This window comes from Citrus sinensis, chromosome 2, assembly GCF_022201045.2.
Source record: "Citrus sinensis cultivar Valencia sweet orange chromosome 2, DVS_A1.0, whole genome shotgun sequence".
Lineage (NCBI taxonomy): Eukaryota > Viridiplantae > Streptophyta > Magnoliopsida > Sapindales > Rutaceae > Citrus > Citrus sinensis.
Genome location: NC_068557.1, coordinates 30719970 through 30733920, shown reverse-complemented (window position 1 = coordinate 30733920; position 13951 = coordinate 30719970). Strand labels below are relative to the sequence as shown.

Here is a 13951-nt window from a genome sequence, read left to right as displayed (position 1 = left end):
GTTAAGGACTGACCTAAACCCTTGGTCCGCTGCATGAGTGCCACGTGGTACGTAAATCTTAAGCGAATATGGAAGGCTGACGCTCCCTGAATACCACATATCGCCATAATTGTAGCTAACAAAGATTAACATCAAGATCCACAGTTATTAATATAATTTACTTGAGCCTTAAAACGACTCATTAAATGATCAACCAAACGCACGCAGTTAGCGCCATGCCCAAAAAGCCAAGGACTTTAAAGGCTTAGTGGGAACGTTAATTCAACAAATGTCTTAAGGCTCTTAGCTGTCTGATTCTGCTATCCAAGAAACTACCCAATATAGAGTTGGTACTAAATAGGTCCCATTAACACGCGCGCGCACACACACACACTATATATATATATATATAATTTTGATCTTTTCTTAATATATTATTATTAGCTTAAGTAAATGGGATCTCGGTAATTAAATTCTTGGCAGGTTGGTAATATGCACATGCTGGCTAAAACGGAAGGAGAGTTCTTGTGCTATGTGTACTAATTAAAAATCTGCCACCTTCTCTGAGATTAATCGAGACAATACTGTTCCTTTGCATGTGCTTCATGCTCCCTCTTTGTTTTGGCTTTCGAAGTCATCTTCTCTCTTGTCTTCATATCAATCCTTGCATATTCTCTCAAAAAGTCAAGCGCTTTTTCTTAGTTTGAATATTATTATTATTTTATATATGTATAGAATAGAGAGACCACGTACGTTATTATCATACATAGTATAAAGTAACACAAGCCCCTTAAAACAGCATCTAAAATTTCAACATATATTACATGTCTCATTCTCAGACACAAAATATGTCTATTCCTTCATCTTCTTACATGAGACTCCAATTCTTTTCTCGTATCCGCCAGTTTATTCAATCAAAATCGGCACGCAGGCGACAGAATGAACCCAATCACAATCATGAAAAATCAAGGACGTTAAAGAATATCAATAGCCAAGAAGAGAAGCAAGTTATTATAGAGGAGAAGAATCATGAGCAAAGCGATATTGAAGAAGATGATTGTGTGTTGTTGCAAAAATCAGTGAAGAGGCTTCACTTTGGGAGCTGGGAAGAAAAGGAGATGGCTGCCAAGGAAATTGAAAAACTTGCTAAAGAAGATGTCAAGATCAAAAAGTTGATGGCTGAGCTTGGTGTTATTCAGATGCTGGTCTCCATGGTCTCCACGGAGGTCATCGGTCGCCGCCGGGCCGCCATCAAGGCTTTGATCCAGCTTGCTAATGGAACATACACGTAAGTTCTTAATCCATATGCTGCTAATATTAGTTTATTAATCTGTGAATTTTTTTATTATACAATAAGATTTGGATTCATGGCATCTATAATCTGAGTTTATTTAATTAATATAAATTTGTATTTATAAAATGCATGGTGATTAATTTAATTTCAATTAATTTTATTAAGGAGGATAGATACATGCATTTTGATTTTTGAAGGGATGTGACTCCACTTGTGAATTATGAGCATAGGCCATATAGTGGGCATGACTGGTACAAGACAACTCTTAGATATTATTTTGTTTTTTATTTAGCAATTGGTGTTCTACTTAACAAAACTAAAATTTCGCTTTTTCCAAGGGGCTGCTAGAATTTGGACTTTCGCTAAGTTTCTACTGTGTTTGAAAATAATGGAGTTCCGTTTTGTACTTTTCTAGGTCATATACACTATAAAGGACCTATAAAAATAAATCAAAATTCATTATCTCGGAAATTTGTTAGGTTAGTTAACAATAATAATAATAATAATAATACCTGTAAAAATTAATCAAAATTCATTAACTTTGATGTACAGACAACTTAATTGGTTGAATACAATTATATATATTATCATTCTCTTATGTGGGCTCTCTCATTATTTTTTTTATGTGAACATACTATTAAGCCATATTATTTAATAGAGTCGGTGTCCAATGAATTATAAAGTCATATGCCTTAATAGCATATCTGCATGAAAAAAAAAAAAATAAGGACACTCTATATAGGAAATTTTCTAATCCAAACTTATAACGTATGACGAATTGACAATAATATGAACATACTTTTATAATTTTATTAAACAATATTGTAAAACTATGTTTACACTATTGTCAATTCGTCTCAAATTTTAAGAAAGTCAAAAAATTTTTATCAGATCACTACTTGTATGTAATAATTTTTCAAGTAAGAATATTTTACTATATTAAAATTAGGAAAAATTAAAAAAAAATTATAATAAAATATATTTTATCATGTAGTATATTATTATTTTTTTTAATTTATAACTTATCAATGACTTTAATTTAGTAGTTGATATGATAGAAAAAATTTCTATACATAATATATCAAGAAATTTGTAGTGGGGACCGTGGAGCTTGCCCTTTAGGCCACCAGCAATATTTGACTTTTTTAGGCAAATAACTTATGTAATAATATGCAGAATTTAACTTGTTGAATTTAACGTATATTAAGGACATTGAGTACCGCAAGTACCAATGTTTTTTTGCAATATGCAAAAGTACCAAATTTTTTGCTTTCTTCACTAATATATCTTCAATAATAGTTAAGGAATAACCAAACATTCCAAACCAAAAGTCTACAAAACCCTTTACAAATGAAAGATCCAGTGTCAAGGCAAAGGCTTTCCTAAACAAATTATTAAGCAAAAATGTGCATGAATCAGTTGGCCGCATGGTGTGCTGACTGTCCACTAAGCACCAATTGCCGCAACAAGAGTCGGCAGACAATTATATTTGCCAACTTTGGCTGTTGATATTTTGTCTCTAATAAGAAAATAATTACAGCCCGACAAAAATATTTAGTGCAGTTGCATGATGAGATTCCTCATGATCTTCATTTACACAATAAACAAATAATTTGCCGACCTTCACCTTTCAAATCAGATCCAAATCCTTGATTTCTCATTCCCCAACTTCTTTATTTTATTGGGTTGTTAATTACCCAGCAATAATGTTGTACTTTTTGGTTCATCTACCTTATGGACTATTGAATTTTCGTATTACTACAATTAATCAACTGGGATTTCAAAGTCAATATTTGTTGATTTAAATTTTGCTTTTATTTTTTGATCATAAGTCAACCATTTAGTGCTTCAATTTTGTTCCTAACTTTTATTTATTTATTTTTTATACTTTGATCAGGAACAAGGCGATTATGGTAGAGGCAGGAATCTTGACAAAACTACCAAAGAATGTTGATGCAGTTGATGAATCAACAAGACACGAATTTGGGGAACTGCTACTGTCGTTGTCTTCTCTAGCAAACACACACATCCCTCTTTCATCGTCCGAAATTCTGCCATTTCTAGTTGGTATTCTTGAATCAGGATCAAGTGTTGAAACTAAAGAGTTATGCATTGGAGCATTGTACAATCTCTCTGCAGTTTTGGACAATGCTAGACCTATGGTCTCAAATGGGGTGGTTCACACCCTCCTGAAGCTTTGTTCAATGAAGGAACGTCTTTCAGAAAAATCCCTGGCAACATTAGGGAACTTGGTGGTAACATCAACGGGAAAGAAAGCCATGGAGGATAGTCCGTTAGTGCCTGAAAGTTTGATAGAGATTTTGACATGGGAAGAGAAACCCAAGTGTCAAGAATTGTCAGCTTACATTTTGATGATTTTGGCTCATCAAAGCTCAGAACAAAGAGATAAAATGGCCAAGTCAGGAATTGTTCACGTGAGTCTACAACTAGCCTTATTGGGTAGCCCTTTAGCACAAAGGAGGGCTTCGAAATTATTGCAATGGTTTAAGGATGAAAGGCAAGCTAAGATGGGGCCTCATTCCGGGCCTCAAACAAGAAGAGTTTCAATTGGGTCGCCTGTTAGTCCAAGAGAGGCCCAAGAGGGGAAGAAAATGATGAAGAATTTGGTGCAGCAAAGTCTTCATAAGAATTTGGAAATGATAACAAGAAGAGCTAACGCTGCTGCTGATTCCTCCAAGCTCAAGTCCTTGGTAATTAGCACAAGTTGTAAGAGCTTGCCTTACTAAAACCTTCAATCCGGCATGCAATTCTATAGCAATTTGATAATTGCTGATTCTAGGAAGAAATTTGCATTTCTTGTGCAGTAACTGATGACAAAAATTGTATATCATGAGTAATAAATACCAAAGCTATACAAGGTGTGGAGGCACTAATTGTCCCCTTGGATAATGATTGTCCCTGCACTACTTCCCTACCGCACTAACTGAGCAGTTCCTGTTCATGCAATTAAATCCAATAGCAGTCAATATCTCTCTCCTAAAAAGCTCGTATTCCTTCAATTTTTACGAGTATTATGAGAAACTAATTAACCATCATTCTTTTCACATTTTAATTAATATTTTGTGTGAATTGAGTATTTATAATAAAAATTTGGATTTGTCCGATACTTAACCCCCCCCCCCCCCCCCCCCCCCAAAAAAAAAGTTTCTCTTCCAAATTTTTAGTGAATTTCTGCTCCACAAATATATGATAAGTGATCTGATGGAGAAAAAATTAAGTGTGTTTCATAGATAAAAGTTGTTAATTACTAAAAACTAAAAAACTATAGCTAAATCGCCATTAAAATGATTTGAGTACTTTTTTTTTCTTATTAATTATGTGGCAGGTTATTTATTTAACAAAATAATTTATTTTAAGCGCGTAGAATTTTTTTTTTCCTCTCTTTTTCATCATACCCAATTATTTGAATCTAACCAGGCAAATAAATCTCCTAATAAATCGAGGGGGCAGTATCAATTAGTAACGAATAGGGAGAAAAAGGTGGACAGAAACTAAACCGGTTGTTAATTTAGTATCCGGTTCGCTTAGATTGTACCGTATTTTTTTATGAAACTACTGACAAACTCAAAGTGTTGAATGACTCAGCAAAGGAAAAGGCAGAACAAAAGCCTGATTCGAAATTGAATAGGATACGGACACCAAGCATTTTCAAAACTCACTTTCACTTTCACTACTATTAATTCTGTCACTCTTTCTTAACTTCTCTTTTAGTTTCTGGGTATCAGTTCTTGCAACCCGTAAGCTGTCAGAACTTTAAAGTTTATGCGTGTATAATTTGTTCGTTCATAGCGTGGCTCTGTCTTGTTCGTTTGGAGTTTTTAGCTCTTCCATTTGTTCATAATTTGGCTTCCTTTTGTGTTAGTTTCTCCGATTTAAATCAACATCAATTCTGCCTATGACAATAATAGGACGGCGAGAAACGAAATACTGACTGATTCTGGAATCAGTGAAGAATTGTTGCTTATTGATTTTCAAACAATCTAAAGCCTTTGCTTATTTTATTGCTGAGGCTATATCTGTTACAGTTGTTTGTACACCGCCAACCTGGTGGTGAAGTACTTATCATCTTCTTTTGTATCTTATGGCAGAGTGTGGTTGAATTTGTTCCCTATGGATGACGGCGGCGAAGGAACATCCTGGCTTGGTAACATTGTCCAGAAGTTTGAAGATTTGTTTTCGGAAGTTGATGTTGCTGCGCGTCAGGTATCGGGTTATTCTTCCCTTTTAACCTTTTTCGTATGAGATTATTTTCTTTTATGTGTTCTTGCCATGTACTGCTTTCTCTCGATAGAAAGAATCCCAAAGTGGTTCATATTTTCAGTAAAAAGAAAATGAATGTCAAAAACTTCTTCTTTGATCTTCTATGAGAGTCTTAAATTTATGTCCTATTGTGCGCGTGCATGAATTCTTACATCATCCCTAATGAAGTAGCCGATCATTCTGTCATAAAAATGGAGGGATAATGAAAGTATCATGACAGTCTCTCACGAAATTGATTCCGCTCTTGACAGGAACTGACTGCTGTTTCAAACCAGTTACAGACCGTAATGCAATATTGCCGGGATTTGGTGGAAGAAGATCACTTCTTGCCTTCGGCGAGTACAGAGAAAGAGCCAGCTTCTGAAATTGATGTCGGGGACTCCGATTCTTCAAACATACACACTGATAACGACCATCGTGAAAAGGAATATCATTTGCGCTGCACATCCTCTGCTGGGGCTTTTGCGAAGTCAGAGGTGATTGACAATGAAAATCTTGTTGAGGAAAAGCATTTTCAGCACGAGACGTCTGTAGTAGTTTTCCCTAAAGAGGAAGAGGGCAATAACCTTGAAGAGGATAAGCTGCTTCAGCATGAGATGTCAGATGTTGTTTCTCTAAATGAGGAAGAGAGCAATAACACTAAAGATGCATCTTCTTATATCTCCAGTCCTCTGCCTTCTTATTCTGATCATTCTACTGAATCCTGTGAAAGTCTGGCTCTGGATGTTGAAGTCACTCCTGCTGATCCCTCAACAGCATCACCTGGTAATAGTTTTAATCTTTCCCTTTGCTGTTTGTTGACATATTTCACCGTGCCTTCTTAGCGTCTGTTTGAGCTTTGTATTGAAATTACCCCATTCTGTGTCTTTACAAAACTGGTGATAAGTCTTCTCTTTGTTATTCTTCCTGTAAGTCAAATCGTTTACACCTACGATTTACTGTTTCTCTTGCCCTTGCATTTTCGAGTAATTCTGTTAGGGGTAAATTTTCATCACATCAGATTTTTATGAGTGAATGTATTGTGATTTACTGATTGTGGGTTGACCAAAGTAATGTACTCTGTGTCTTATATAAATTTTTATCACTTGCACAGTTTGCACGCAGAAACACCATCCCAAAAAAGTTGCGACTTTAATTTGCTTTTGGCCAATCAATGTGATTGTCATAGAGCAAAGTAGCTATTCCCATACAACTTAACACTGCCATATTTGGTTTCTCAGATGACACTATTGCAGGAGACATCTCACATAATGAAGACCGCTCTGTCTTACAGGGTCAAAGATTGGAAGTAAGACTACCTCTCTTTCCACCAAATAGAGAAAATATTTAGAATTTTGAGGGGAAAAAAAAAAACACTTGAAGAATTACAATTAAGTTTTCTCTTCTGAAGTTAATTTGCTTACATTTGACTGAATATTTTTCCTCTTCTTTATTTTTTCTATTAGAAAAACTATGAGGATTATCTTTGCAGTCGCTTAGTGGAAGAGGATCCAGAGTTGGAAGTAAGACTCTCTCTTTCTAACAATATATATATATAAGCATCAAGTCTCTTTCTTCTGAAGTTAATTCACATACAATACTCTGTGACATATTTTCTCTCGTCTCTTGTTTCTGTCAGAAAAATATTAACGATTATCTGGAAGCTACGGCAATTGCTCTGCCGATATCAAGACGGCAACAGGCTCATATTACATATTCGGGACAGGTTCAGCCATATTATTCAATGATGAAGACAATAACACAGAATCTCCATGGAATTGTAAAAGAAGAAGAAAATCTTAGAGCATCCATGACTACAACCGAAGAACAGGAGTTTTGTGATTCTGATTGGGTGATTGTTTAGTCGAACTACAACAACGTATTGTGCAATAATTGGGGTACCTCAGATGATATTTTTGCCCCCAGCTAGATGATCAGGCTTAGGATTTTATGCTTCAAATTCGACGCGTGATGAGTGATGATTCGGAATTTTGGTGTTTTCATTTAATGGATGCTGAGTATGTCACATCGCCTTCTTTTCGAGTGAACTCCAATTAGTGGTATAGGGCCTACAATTTGCCAATTTGAATTGCTATTAGCTTTTCTAAGTTGTAACTAAAACTTTGAAGGCAAAATAATTTGGTAATGGGTTAATCTTCAGTTTAAATATCATCGGAATTTGTAATGAAAATATCCAAATTTGTGCATTGACATGGAGACAACCTGTTTATTTATTTATTAGTTAGAGTGCGACGCAGTGTGGCATCACTTGAGGTTTTTCTCTTCTCCAATATATATACGGCAACTGTCATGTTAGAGCAATTCTAACGTAGAGCAACCCTCAGAACCATCATGTAGTTAAATTTAAAATAACTATAACAATATATATCTAATAATTTTAAACATGTTTTATCTTAGAGCATCTCCAACATAACTGAACCTATAAACATCCTGATTACAGTTGTGTAGATTGGTAATGATAGATCTTATCTAAAAATAAAAAGATTGGTAATGATAGAGAAAACCGACAGGTCGTAAGAGTTTTAGCTACGGAATGAAAGTATTACGACTTGTCGGTATTAGTAAAAGAATATACAGACGGGTCGTTTTATGAGTCCAAGAGAAGTGGGACCCATGCTGACATGGAGCCAAAAGCAGAAAAATTCGAGTGCGTACAGCAAGGAAAGCTGGGAGAAGGCTCGCTCAACTGAAGAGTCAAGAAGAGAGGAGTGAGTTTCGCGGTTGCTGTTGCGGGGAGGGAATTATGGCAGACAGTTTATTGGGGCCCTCAATTTCATTTACGTTTACATTAACATTCACTCGTCATCTTTTGTTTGAGAAAAGAAAAATTCGTCCTCGCTGCAGTTCCAGAAAATCTCTTACAAAATCAATGTCTGCTGCCACTCACTGTCGTTGCTTCTCCAATCCTACGCATACACAGCCGTCTCTTCTCGTCTTCTCAGGTCATTACTTACGCTCCTCCCATTTTTGTTGAACAAAATTGAATCAATTGAGAGTTACTGATCTCCCCCCCCCCCCCCGGACGTTTTATTAGGTGGTACGGCGTTTAACGGCGTCGTTGAAGAGCTTAAGAATATAACCACACGTGTCGCGCATGTGCTTCCCGTTTCTGATGACGGCGGAAGTACCGCTGAAATTGTTCGCGTCCTCGGTAATTACTCATCAGTCATCACTTCTATTGTAAATGCCTTTGGTTGGCCACTTATTTTCTTTTATTTGGGGATGAAATTAATAATAATTTACAAATTTTCAGATTCTAAACATTGTGTTCAAGTTGAAAACATTACAAGCAAAAATATATTTATTTTTTAATGATTGATATTGTTTAACTTTAACAATTGATTGCAAATCAAATGACAGATGGACGATATGCTGCCACATTTTCTTCCCGTTTCTTTTTTAATGATTGTATTTGCGGTTATAAACTTCTTGATCGCTAAAGTTGCTTCTGTGTGATTAGGTGGTCCTGCTGTAGGAGATATACGGTCCAGATGTTTGAGGTTGTCAGATGAAAGCACTCCTGAGGCACTTGCTGTTCGTAGGTTGCTTGGTCATCGTTTGCCTCTTCATCCGCAACAAGCCAAATCAGAATGGTAATTTATCAATCATCGTTGTATAATTTGTGATCGGGAATTCAGGATTTATTTACAAGGATATATAATTTACAGCCTTCTCATTTGTGTTATTTTTTTTTCTATTATTAATATTGGCAATGAATTGAGAATTTGGCAGGTACAATATTGTGGAAGGAGAGCATTCACTATGGAAAGGTGTATCAAAACCATATAGGGAAACTATTCGAGCTTTTCTTTCTTATTTCCAGAATGAGGTATGCAGTCATACTGGATAGTCAGTAGTTATGGTTGCTGGCCAGGATGGTTTGTTCTTGAAAATTGTAGTAACGGCTACATGGTAATTTATGTCAGATATTACGATGAATAATACTCGTTCTTTTAAAATATATTTGGCTTACCTAACTGCACGCTCCCACATACTGCATTGTTTTCCAGTATTTGCTATCATGCATATTGCCTGTTTCTGGTTTTTCTCTATCATCACCACATTTATGAATGTTAATTATTCAACTGCCTTTTGGAACTTATCTAGTGCTCAATTTGATAATGAATATATTTTCTATTTATAGATCCTCCGGCGTCCAAACGAATCATTTTGCTTCAGTAATGGAAGGTATTCTTTTTAGTTTCAGTCCTATCATAGGATGGTTTCTGTTTTGTGGTATCACAAGATTATGCTTTACTTTTGGAACCTTCAATGCCTGTGTTTTTAAATTGCTATGGTGAATAGGCTTCCTAATTCCTATCATTCACTCTGAATTGTCGCATTAATAAATACACATTGCCATTCAAGTTCTTTCTCACAGTGGGTTAATGGGTTAGGCCTGAGTGCTGGCAACTGGATGGACTCGTCAGGGTATAACCTAGAGCTGTAATGATATAAAATCAATTCATCAATGCAAGTTTATCAATTATAGCCCAACAATAGCCTAACTTAACTGATGCCTATCATTTTTGCAGCATTGGAAATTTTTTCTTTGCAGGAGCACGCGTTTTTTTTCAGTCTTTAGATGCTGCAATATTTTTGTTTTCACGTGTTTCAGATATTCCTTCTGAAAGTCAAGTCCTCCCAGTGATATCCACCAATGATAGACTCACATTAGGATGTGAACTCAGGGTATGATTATCAATTAATTATTTGACATATATATTTCTGTCCATGCAAAGCTTATTTTTTGGAGTTGTGGTGCATTTTGGTATATGAAATTTTCGTATGTGTAGATCTGTGCAACTCACGGAAGATATTTACCATTTGAATTAATGCATATGAGAATGATTCAGTAACTTTGCACAACACCCACCTTCCCCCCCAACTGCCAAAACCACCGCTTAAAGATAATATTCTAATTATCTGTTTGTACACTTGTTTGTCTGATTCACCTTTAGGATGGGACTGTAATAAGAGGTCAGAATGAAATTTCTCATCCAACCAATGGATCCATGGAGCCTGTAAAAAAGGTATGTCAATATCACAGCAATGATGGGAAGTTTCTATTGTTCATTCTCTTTCCATCAGACTCTCTTCTGATTGCATGGCTTATAATATTAAAATAGAAATAAAGATAGGTATAAAGATTAACCCTGCAATCGTGGTGTGAGATATATTACGCCTATGGTGTGTGACATTAAGTTGGATAGGTGCTAGTAGCCATGATGGTCATGGTGTGAAGTAGACAATAATCTTAATAAAACCTTCATTAGGCTTCTAAATGGTTATTTTGGATCTTCATATTTTTGGGAATTCAAATCTATTTGACTGGTTACTGGTATGAAGAGAAATAGGTGTTTCGAGTGCGTAAAAGATTTAATACTTTTATACATCTGTTTTCTGACATTTTTCTGATATCATTTCTAGCTGACTTGTCTTAGGGGATTTATTTTTATTTTATTTGGATGCTAGGAAAGGTCTGCAGTTCCTGCTCTTCCATCAAGAATAAAGCGGGTGTTCTACATGTCCAGTGAGGGCAGTAATCTGTTGCATGAGGTGATTGCTGTGGTGCTGTTTTATTGGTTTTCATATTTAACACAACAAATGGTAATGTAGAAGCAGTTGTTCTCATTTTTTTTTTCCTGCAGGACATTCTTATAGTGCTAGTATGGAATAGTGGCCTTTTTGTCTGTTAGGGCTTAGTATTTAATGTCAGAACTAATACGTGGCAAGAAATTTGATAAATTGAAGGCTGTTTGATGGAAATTTATTATTCTTTCAATATCTGCCCAGAGGATATCTTTGTTATACCCTGTATGTTTTTAACAAATGACATGACTTGGCACTGCATAAATTGGCTGATCATATGTTTATATCTATATTGCATTACTGATAAAGTTAGGGTTCTGACTGATCAGGTCTTCCCTACTGCAAATTCAGCCGTCCTGGACCAGTTGAACGCTGTGGACTGCATTATTTATGCTATGGGCTCCCTATTTACTTCCATCTGCCCATCTTTGGTCAGTCCTTACCAATTTTGGAGCAAGATACATTTTTCCATGTTTATGTCTATATTGATGTTTCATGCATTGCTGTTTTTTTATGACAATATTGACCACTTGTTTTAATAGACAGCATAAGCATTTATAGGATTCACTGATACGATTGATTAAAGTATACTTTTTTTATGCTCTTAGCATATTGCTCGATGTCTTGTTATAAGTTATTATTTGACAGATTGTCATTCAACATCATTCCAACCATGTTTTCTTCAATTTATTTGTAACATGATTTGCTTATCCATCTTTCTATTGTTTATGCTTCATTTCTAGGTCTTACTTGGCATTGGGGAGATAATATCTTCAAGGTCTTGTCCAAAGGTACCTTTTCAATTTTTAACTTTTCTACTTTACAACTTCCCCCAACCCCACCCCCCTTCTCCCCCCTCCGCCTCTTTTGGGTTGGATATTTAAATTGAAAGTCTCTAGACATTGACACCTATGTTATTACTTCCAGGTCTTTAGTAGCTGTTTTTAACTTTTCTTTGTTTCGTCGATTTTGGTTCCTTTTATTTCCAGGTACTTCTGTTGAATGGTTCAGAAGATCGAGAAACCAGTGGCTTCTCAGCTTCTTGCTTTGTGACTGCCATTACTGATGCTCTAAATCGAGCATATGGAGATCCTCAAAAGTCTCTTAAGAACTCTGTAAGTCAGTCAATGCAGCTTCTGTTGCAGATACTAATTTGGTTGGAGAGGAATGTGAAAGTTGTGATATTTTTACTGACAATCATTATTAGCATTGTCTGGAGTCTTTTAGTCTTTATGATATGAGTTGGGTCGGGTTGCCATTAGCCTATAACTAAATAATAAATTAACAAAAGAAAATTTGTGATACGATTTCTAATATTCGGTGTATCTTAAACTGGAAACATTCGACTAACTGCAGTCAGTAATACTGTGCAGCCAAGTCAGTATATCAACACAATTTTGGTGCCTGAAGATGGTGAAATTCCCTTAGACATTCAATGTTTGGCTTCCCAAGGAATTTTTGATGTGGTATTTATGATTGTTGTTATCAGTCTGATTAGTAATTTCTTTTCACTCTTTGGTTGATGCCTTTCGTGCATTATTTATAACCAAATGTTTTCTTTTGCAGATCACTGTTCATTCTATATGTGATCCAAAAGTGGGTATAATATTTGACCCAAAGTCATTAATACAAGCCATTGCTGATCTTCTAGGTAGGCACATGAAGACAACTGTTAGAGAACCTTTGTCAAATCAACAATAGAGCAAAACTCTGGAGGAGTCTTGTTTTTTGCACATAGCCATCAATTTCATCCGTCTATTGAACGACCTTCTCAGGTAAAAGTTGTTAAATTTAATCCTTCTTTGCACATCAGATCAGTATGCTTAAAAAGTTTCGAACTTTTTGATTCACAGGGCGATTGGTCTGACGTCATATTGGTAGTAAAGTGATCCATGATTCAAGTGGACATGTGGAAGATTCTGCAACATTTTCTGAAACCATAATTCATCTTCAATAATGCATTGCAGAAACTTTGTCATACAAGGAAGATCTATTATGACAGCTCGCAAATTTGCGTTGGGATATTGTAAGATATCTGTGGATCACATAGAAGATTGTTATACTCGATGTTTTATTCCTTCTGTTCTAATTGTAAACCAGGAAACCCTGAGACATTGTCGGCGTGTATATATGTCCACGAAATGGTACAAATGTGGCATGATTGACTTCCACGTGTAAATGTTTGATGCGTTGTTTTATGTATTAGACTATCAGTTAATTCTTTAGGAGATCATCACTTGAAAGCTAGTAGATATTGGTCTTGGTTGATCCAATATGTTTGGCTATCTCAAAAGAGCATTTGGGCCATTCAAGCACTTCTCAAGTAATTTAGGTGTTTAATAAAATATTACTGTATAAATTAAAATTCAGATTTATAACTCCCTGAACTTAAGCTTTGCTAGAAACATTAATTGAATTTTTGTATTTATTTTCAACCAAAGTTACAACATAACAAGTGTGCTCATATCAACGGTGAATTTACTGTTTTTGTCTCAAGAGAGACACTCGTGAAAGTCGTTTTTGGCTTATGTTATAAGATTATAGACCTATTTCATATTGAGGTATTGTAACTTTTAAAGTATAGTTACTGTAAGAAAAAAATGATAATTATGAAATAAAAACTAAAATTATGTGGTAAATATAATTTTAATAAAATTAGTAAAGATATAATAAATTTTTTATTATAAAAGTATAAAATTAAATCAATTTAGTTTTTAAATTATAACAGTCAAGTATTTACTAAATATTTTAATACTATAACTTTTAAAATACAATTATCCACCCTCAATCGCGAACTTTATGCTT

At 35.2% G+C, this 13951-nt stretch overlaps 3 protein-coding genes across 7 annotated transcripts; all 3 read left to right on the top strand.

The window, feature by feature from the left end:
- The first annotated feature begins 513 nt into the window (after positions 1-513).
- LOC102615955 (U-box domain-containing protein 7) lies at positions 514-4298 on the top strand. The gene is made up of 2 exons (XM_006467600.4): positions 514-1267; positions 3171-4298. Exons 1-2 carry the CDS (start codon positions 804-806, stop codon positions 4018-4020), a joined length of 1314 nt encoding a protein of 437 aa, XP_006467663.1. The 5' UTR covers positions 514-803; the 3' UTR covers positions 4021-4298.
- Positions 4299-4789: 491 nt separating this feature from the next.
- LOC102616243 (uncharacterized) lies at positions 4790-7744 on the top strand. Of its 3 annotated transcripts, none has more exons than XM_052432598.1 (6): positions 4790-5012; positions 5383-5497; positions 5806-6319; positions 6775-6842; positions 7000-7056; positions 7173-7744. In XM_052432598.1, exons 2-6 carry the CDS (start codon positions 5405-5407, stop codon positions 7395-7397), a joined length of 957 nt encoding a protein of 318 aa, XP_052288558.1. In that variant the 5' UTR covers positions 4790-5012; positions 5383-5404; the 3' UTR covers positions 7398-7744. The 3 variants fall into 3 exon arrangements, with proteins under 3 accessions (XP_052288558.1, XP_006467664.1, XP_006467665.1); XM_006467601.4 differs by having other exon boundaries at positions 4791-5031; XM_006467602.4 differs by lacking the exon at positions 4790-5012 and adding an exon at positions 5030-5151.
- A 448-nt stretch (positions 7745-8192) lies between these two features.
- LOC102619552 (uncharacterized protein YNL011C) lies at positions 8193-13396 on the top strand. 3 transcript variants are annotated; one of them, XM_052435470.1, is made up of 14 exons: positions 8195-8496; positions 8589-8705; positions 9015-9147; positions 9287-9383; positions 9699-9742; positions 10090-10246; positions 10516-10587; positions 11030-11164; positions 11476-11577; positions 11890-11941; positions 12140-12261; positions 12520-12612; positions 12713-12921; positions 13000-13396. In XM_052435470.1, the coding sequence occupies exons 1-13, from the start codon at positions 8298-8300 to the stop codon at positions 12845-12847; spliced, it is 1458 nt and encodes a 485-aa protein (XP_052291430.1). In that variant the 5' UTR covers positions 8195-8297; the 3' UTR covers positions 12848-12921; positions 13000-13396. The 3 variants fall into 3 exon arrangements, with proteins under 3 accessions (XP_052291432.1, XP_052291430.1, XP_052291431.1); XM_052435471.1 differs by having other exon boundaries at positions 8196-8496; positions 11030-11113; XM_052435472.1 differs by lacking the exon at positions 12520-12612 and having other exon boundaries at positions 8193-8496.
- Positions 13397-13951: the final 555 nt, after the last annotated feature.

Bases quoted from the DNA above. Each gene is read 5' to 3' on its own strand.
- LOC102619552 (XM_052435470.1), top strand. From the start codon at position 8,298: ATGGCAGACAGTTTATTGGGGCCCTCAATTTCATTTACGTTTACATTA. The intron at 10,247-10,515 runs GTATGATTATCA...ATTCACCTTTAG, and splicing joins CATTAGGATGTGAACTCAGG to GATGGGACTGTAATAAGAGG. The intron at 11,578-11,889 runs GTCAGTCCTTAC...CTTCATTTCTAG, and splicing joins CTTCCATCTGCCCATCTTTG to GTCTTACTTGGCATTGGGGA.
- LOC102616243 (XM_052432598.1), top strand. From the start codon at position 5,405: ATGGATGACGGCGGCGAAGGAACATCCTGGCTTGGTAACATTGTCCAG. The intron at 6,320-6,774 runs GTAATAGTTTTA...TTGGTTTCTCAG, and splicing joins TCCCTCAACAGCATCACCTG to ATGACACTATTGCAGGAGAC. The intron at 7,057-7,172 runs GTAAGACTCTCT...TGTTTCTGTCAG, and splicing joins AAGAGGATCCAGAGTTGGAA to AAAAATATTAACGATTATCT.
- LOC102615955 (XM_006467600.4), top strand. From the start codon at position 804: ATGTCTCATTCTCAGACACAAAATATGTCTATTCCTTCATCTTCTTAC. The intron at 1,268-3,170 runs GTAAGTTCTTAA...TACTTTGATCAG, and splicing joins CTTGCTAATGGAACATACAC to GAACAAGGCGATTATGGTAG.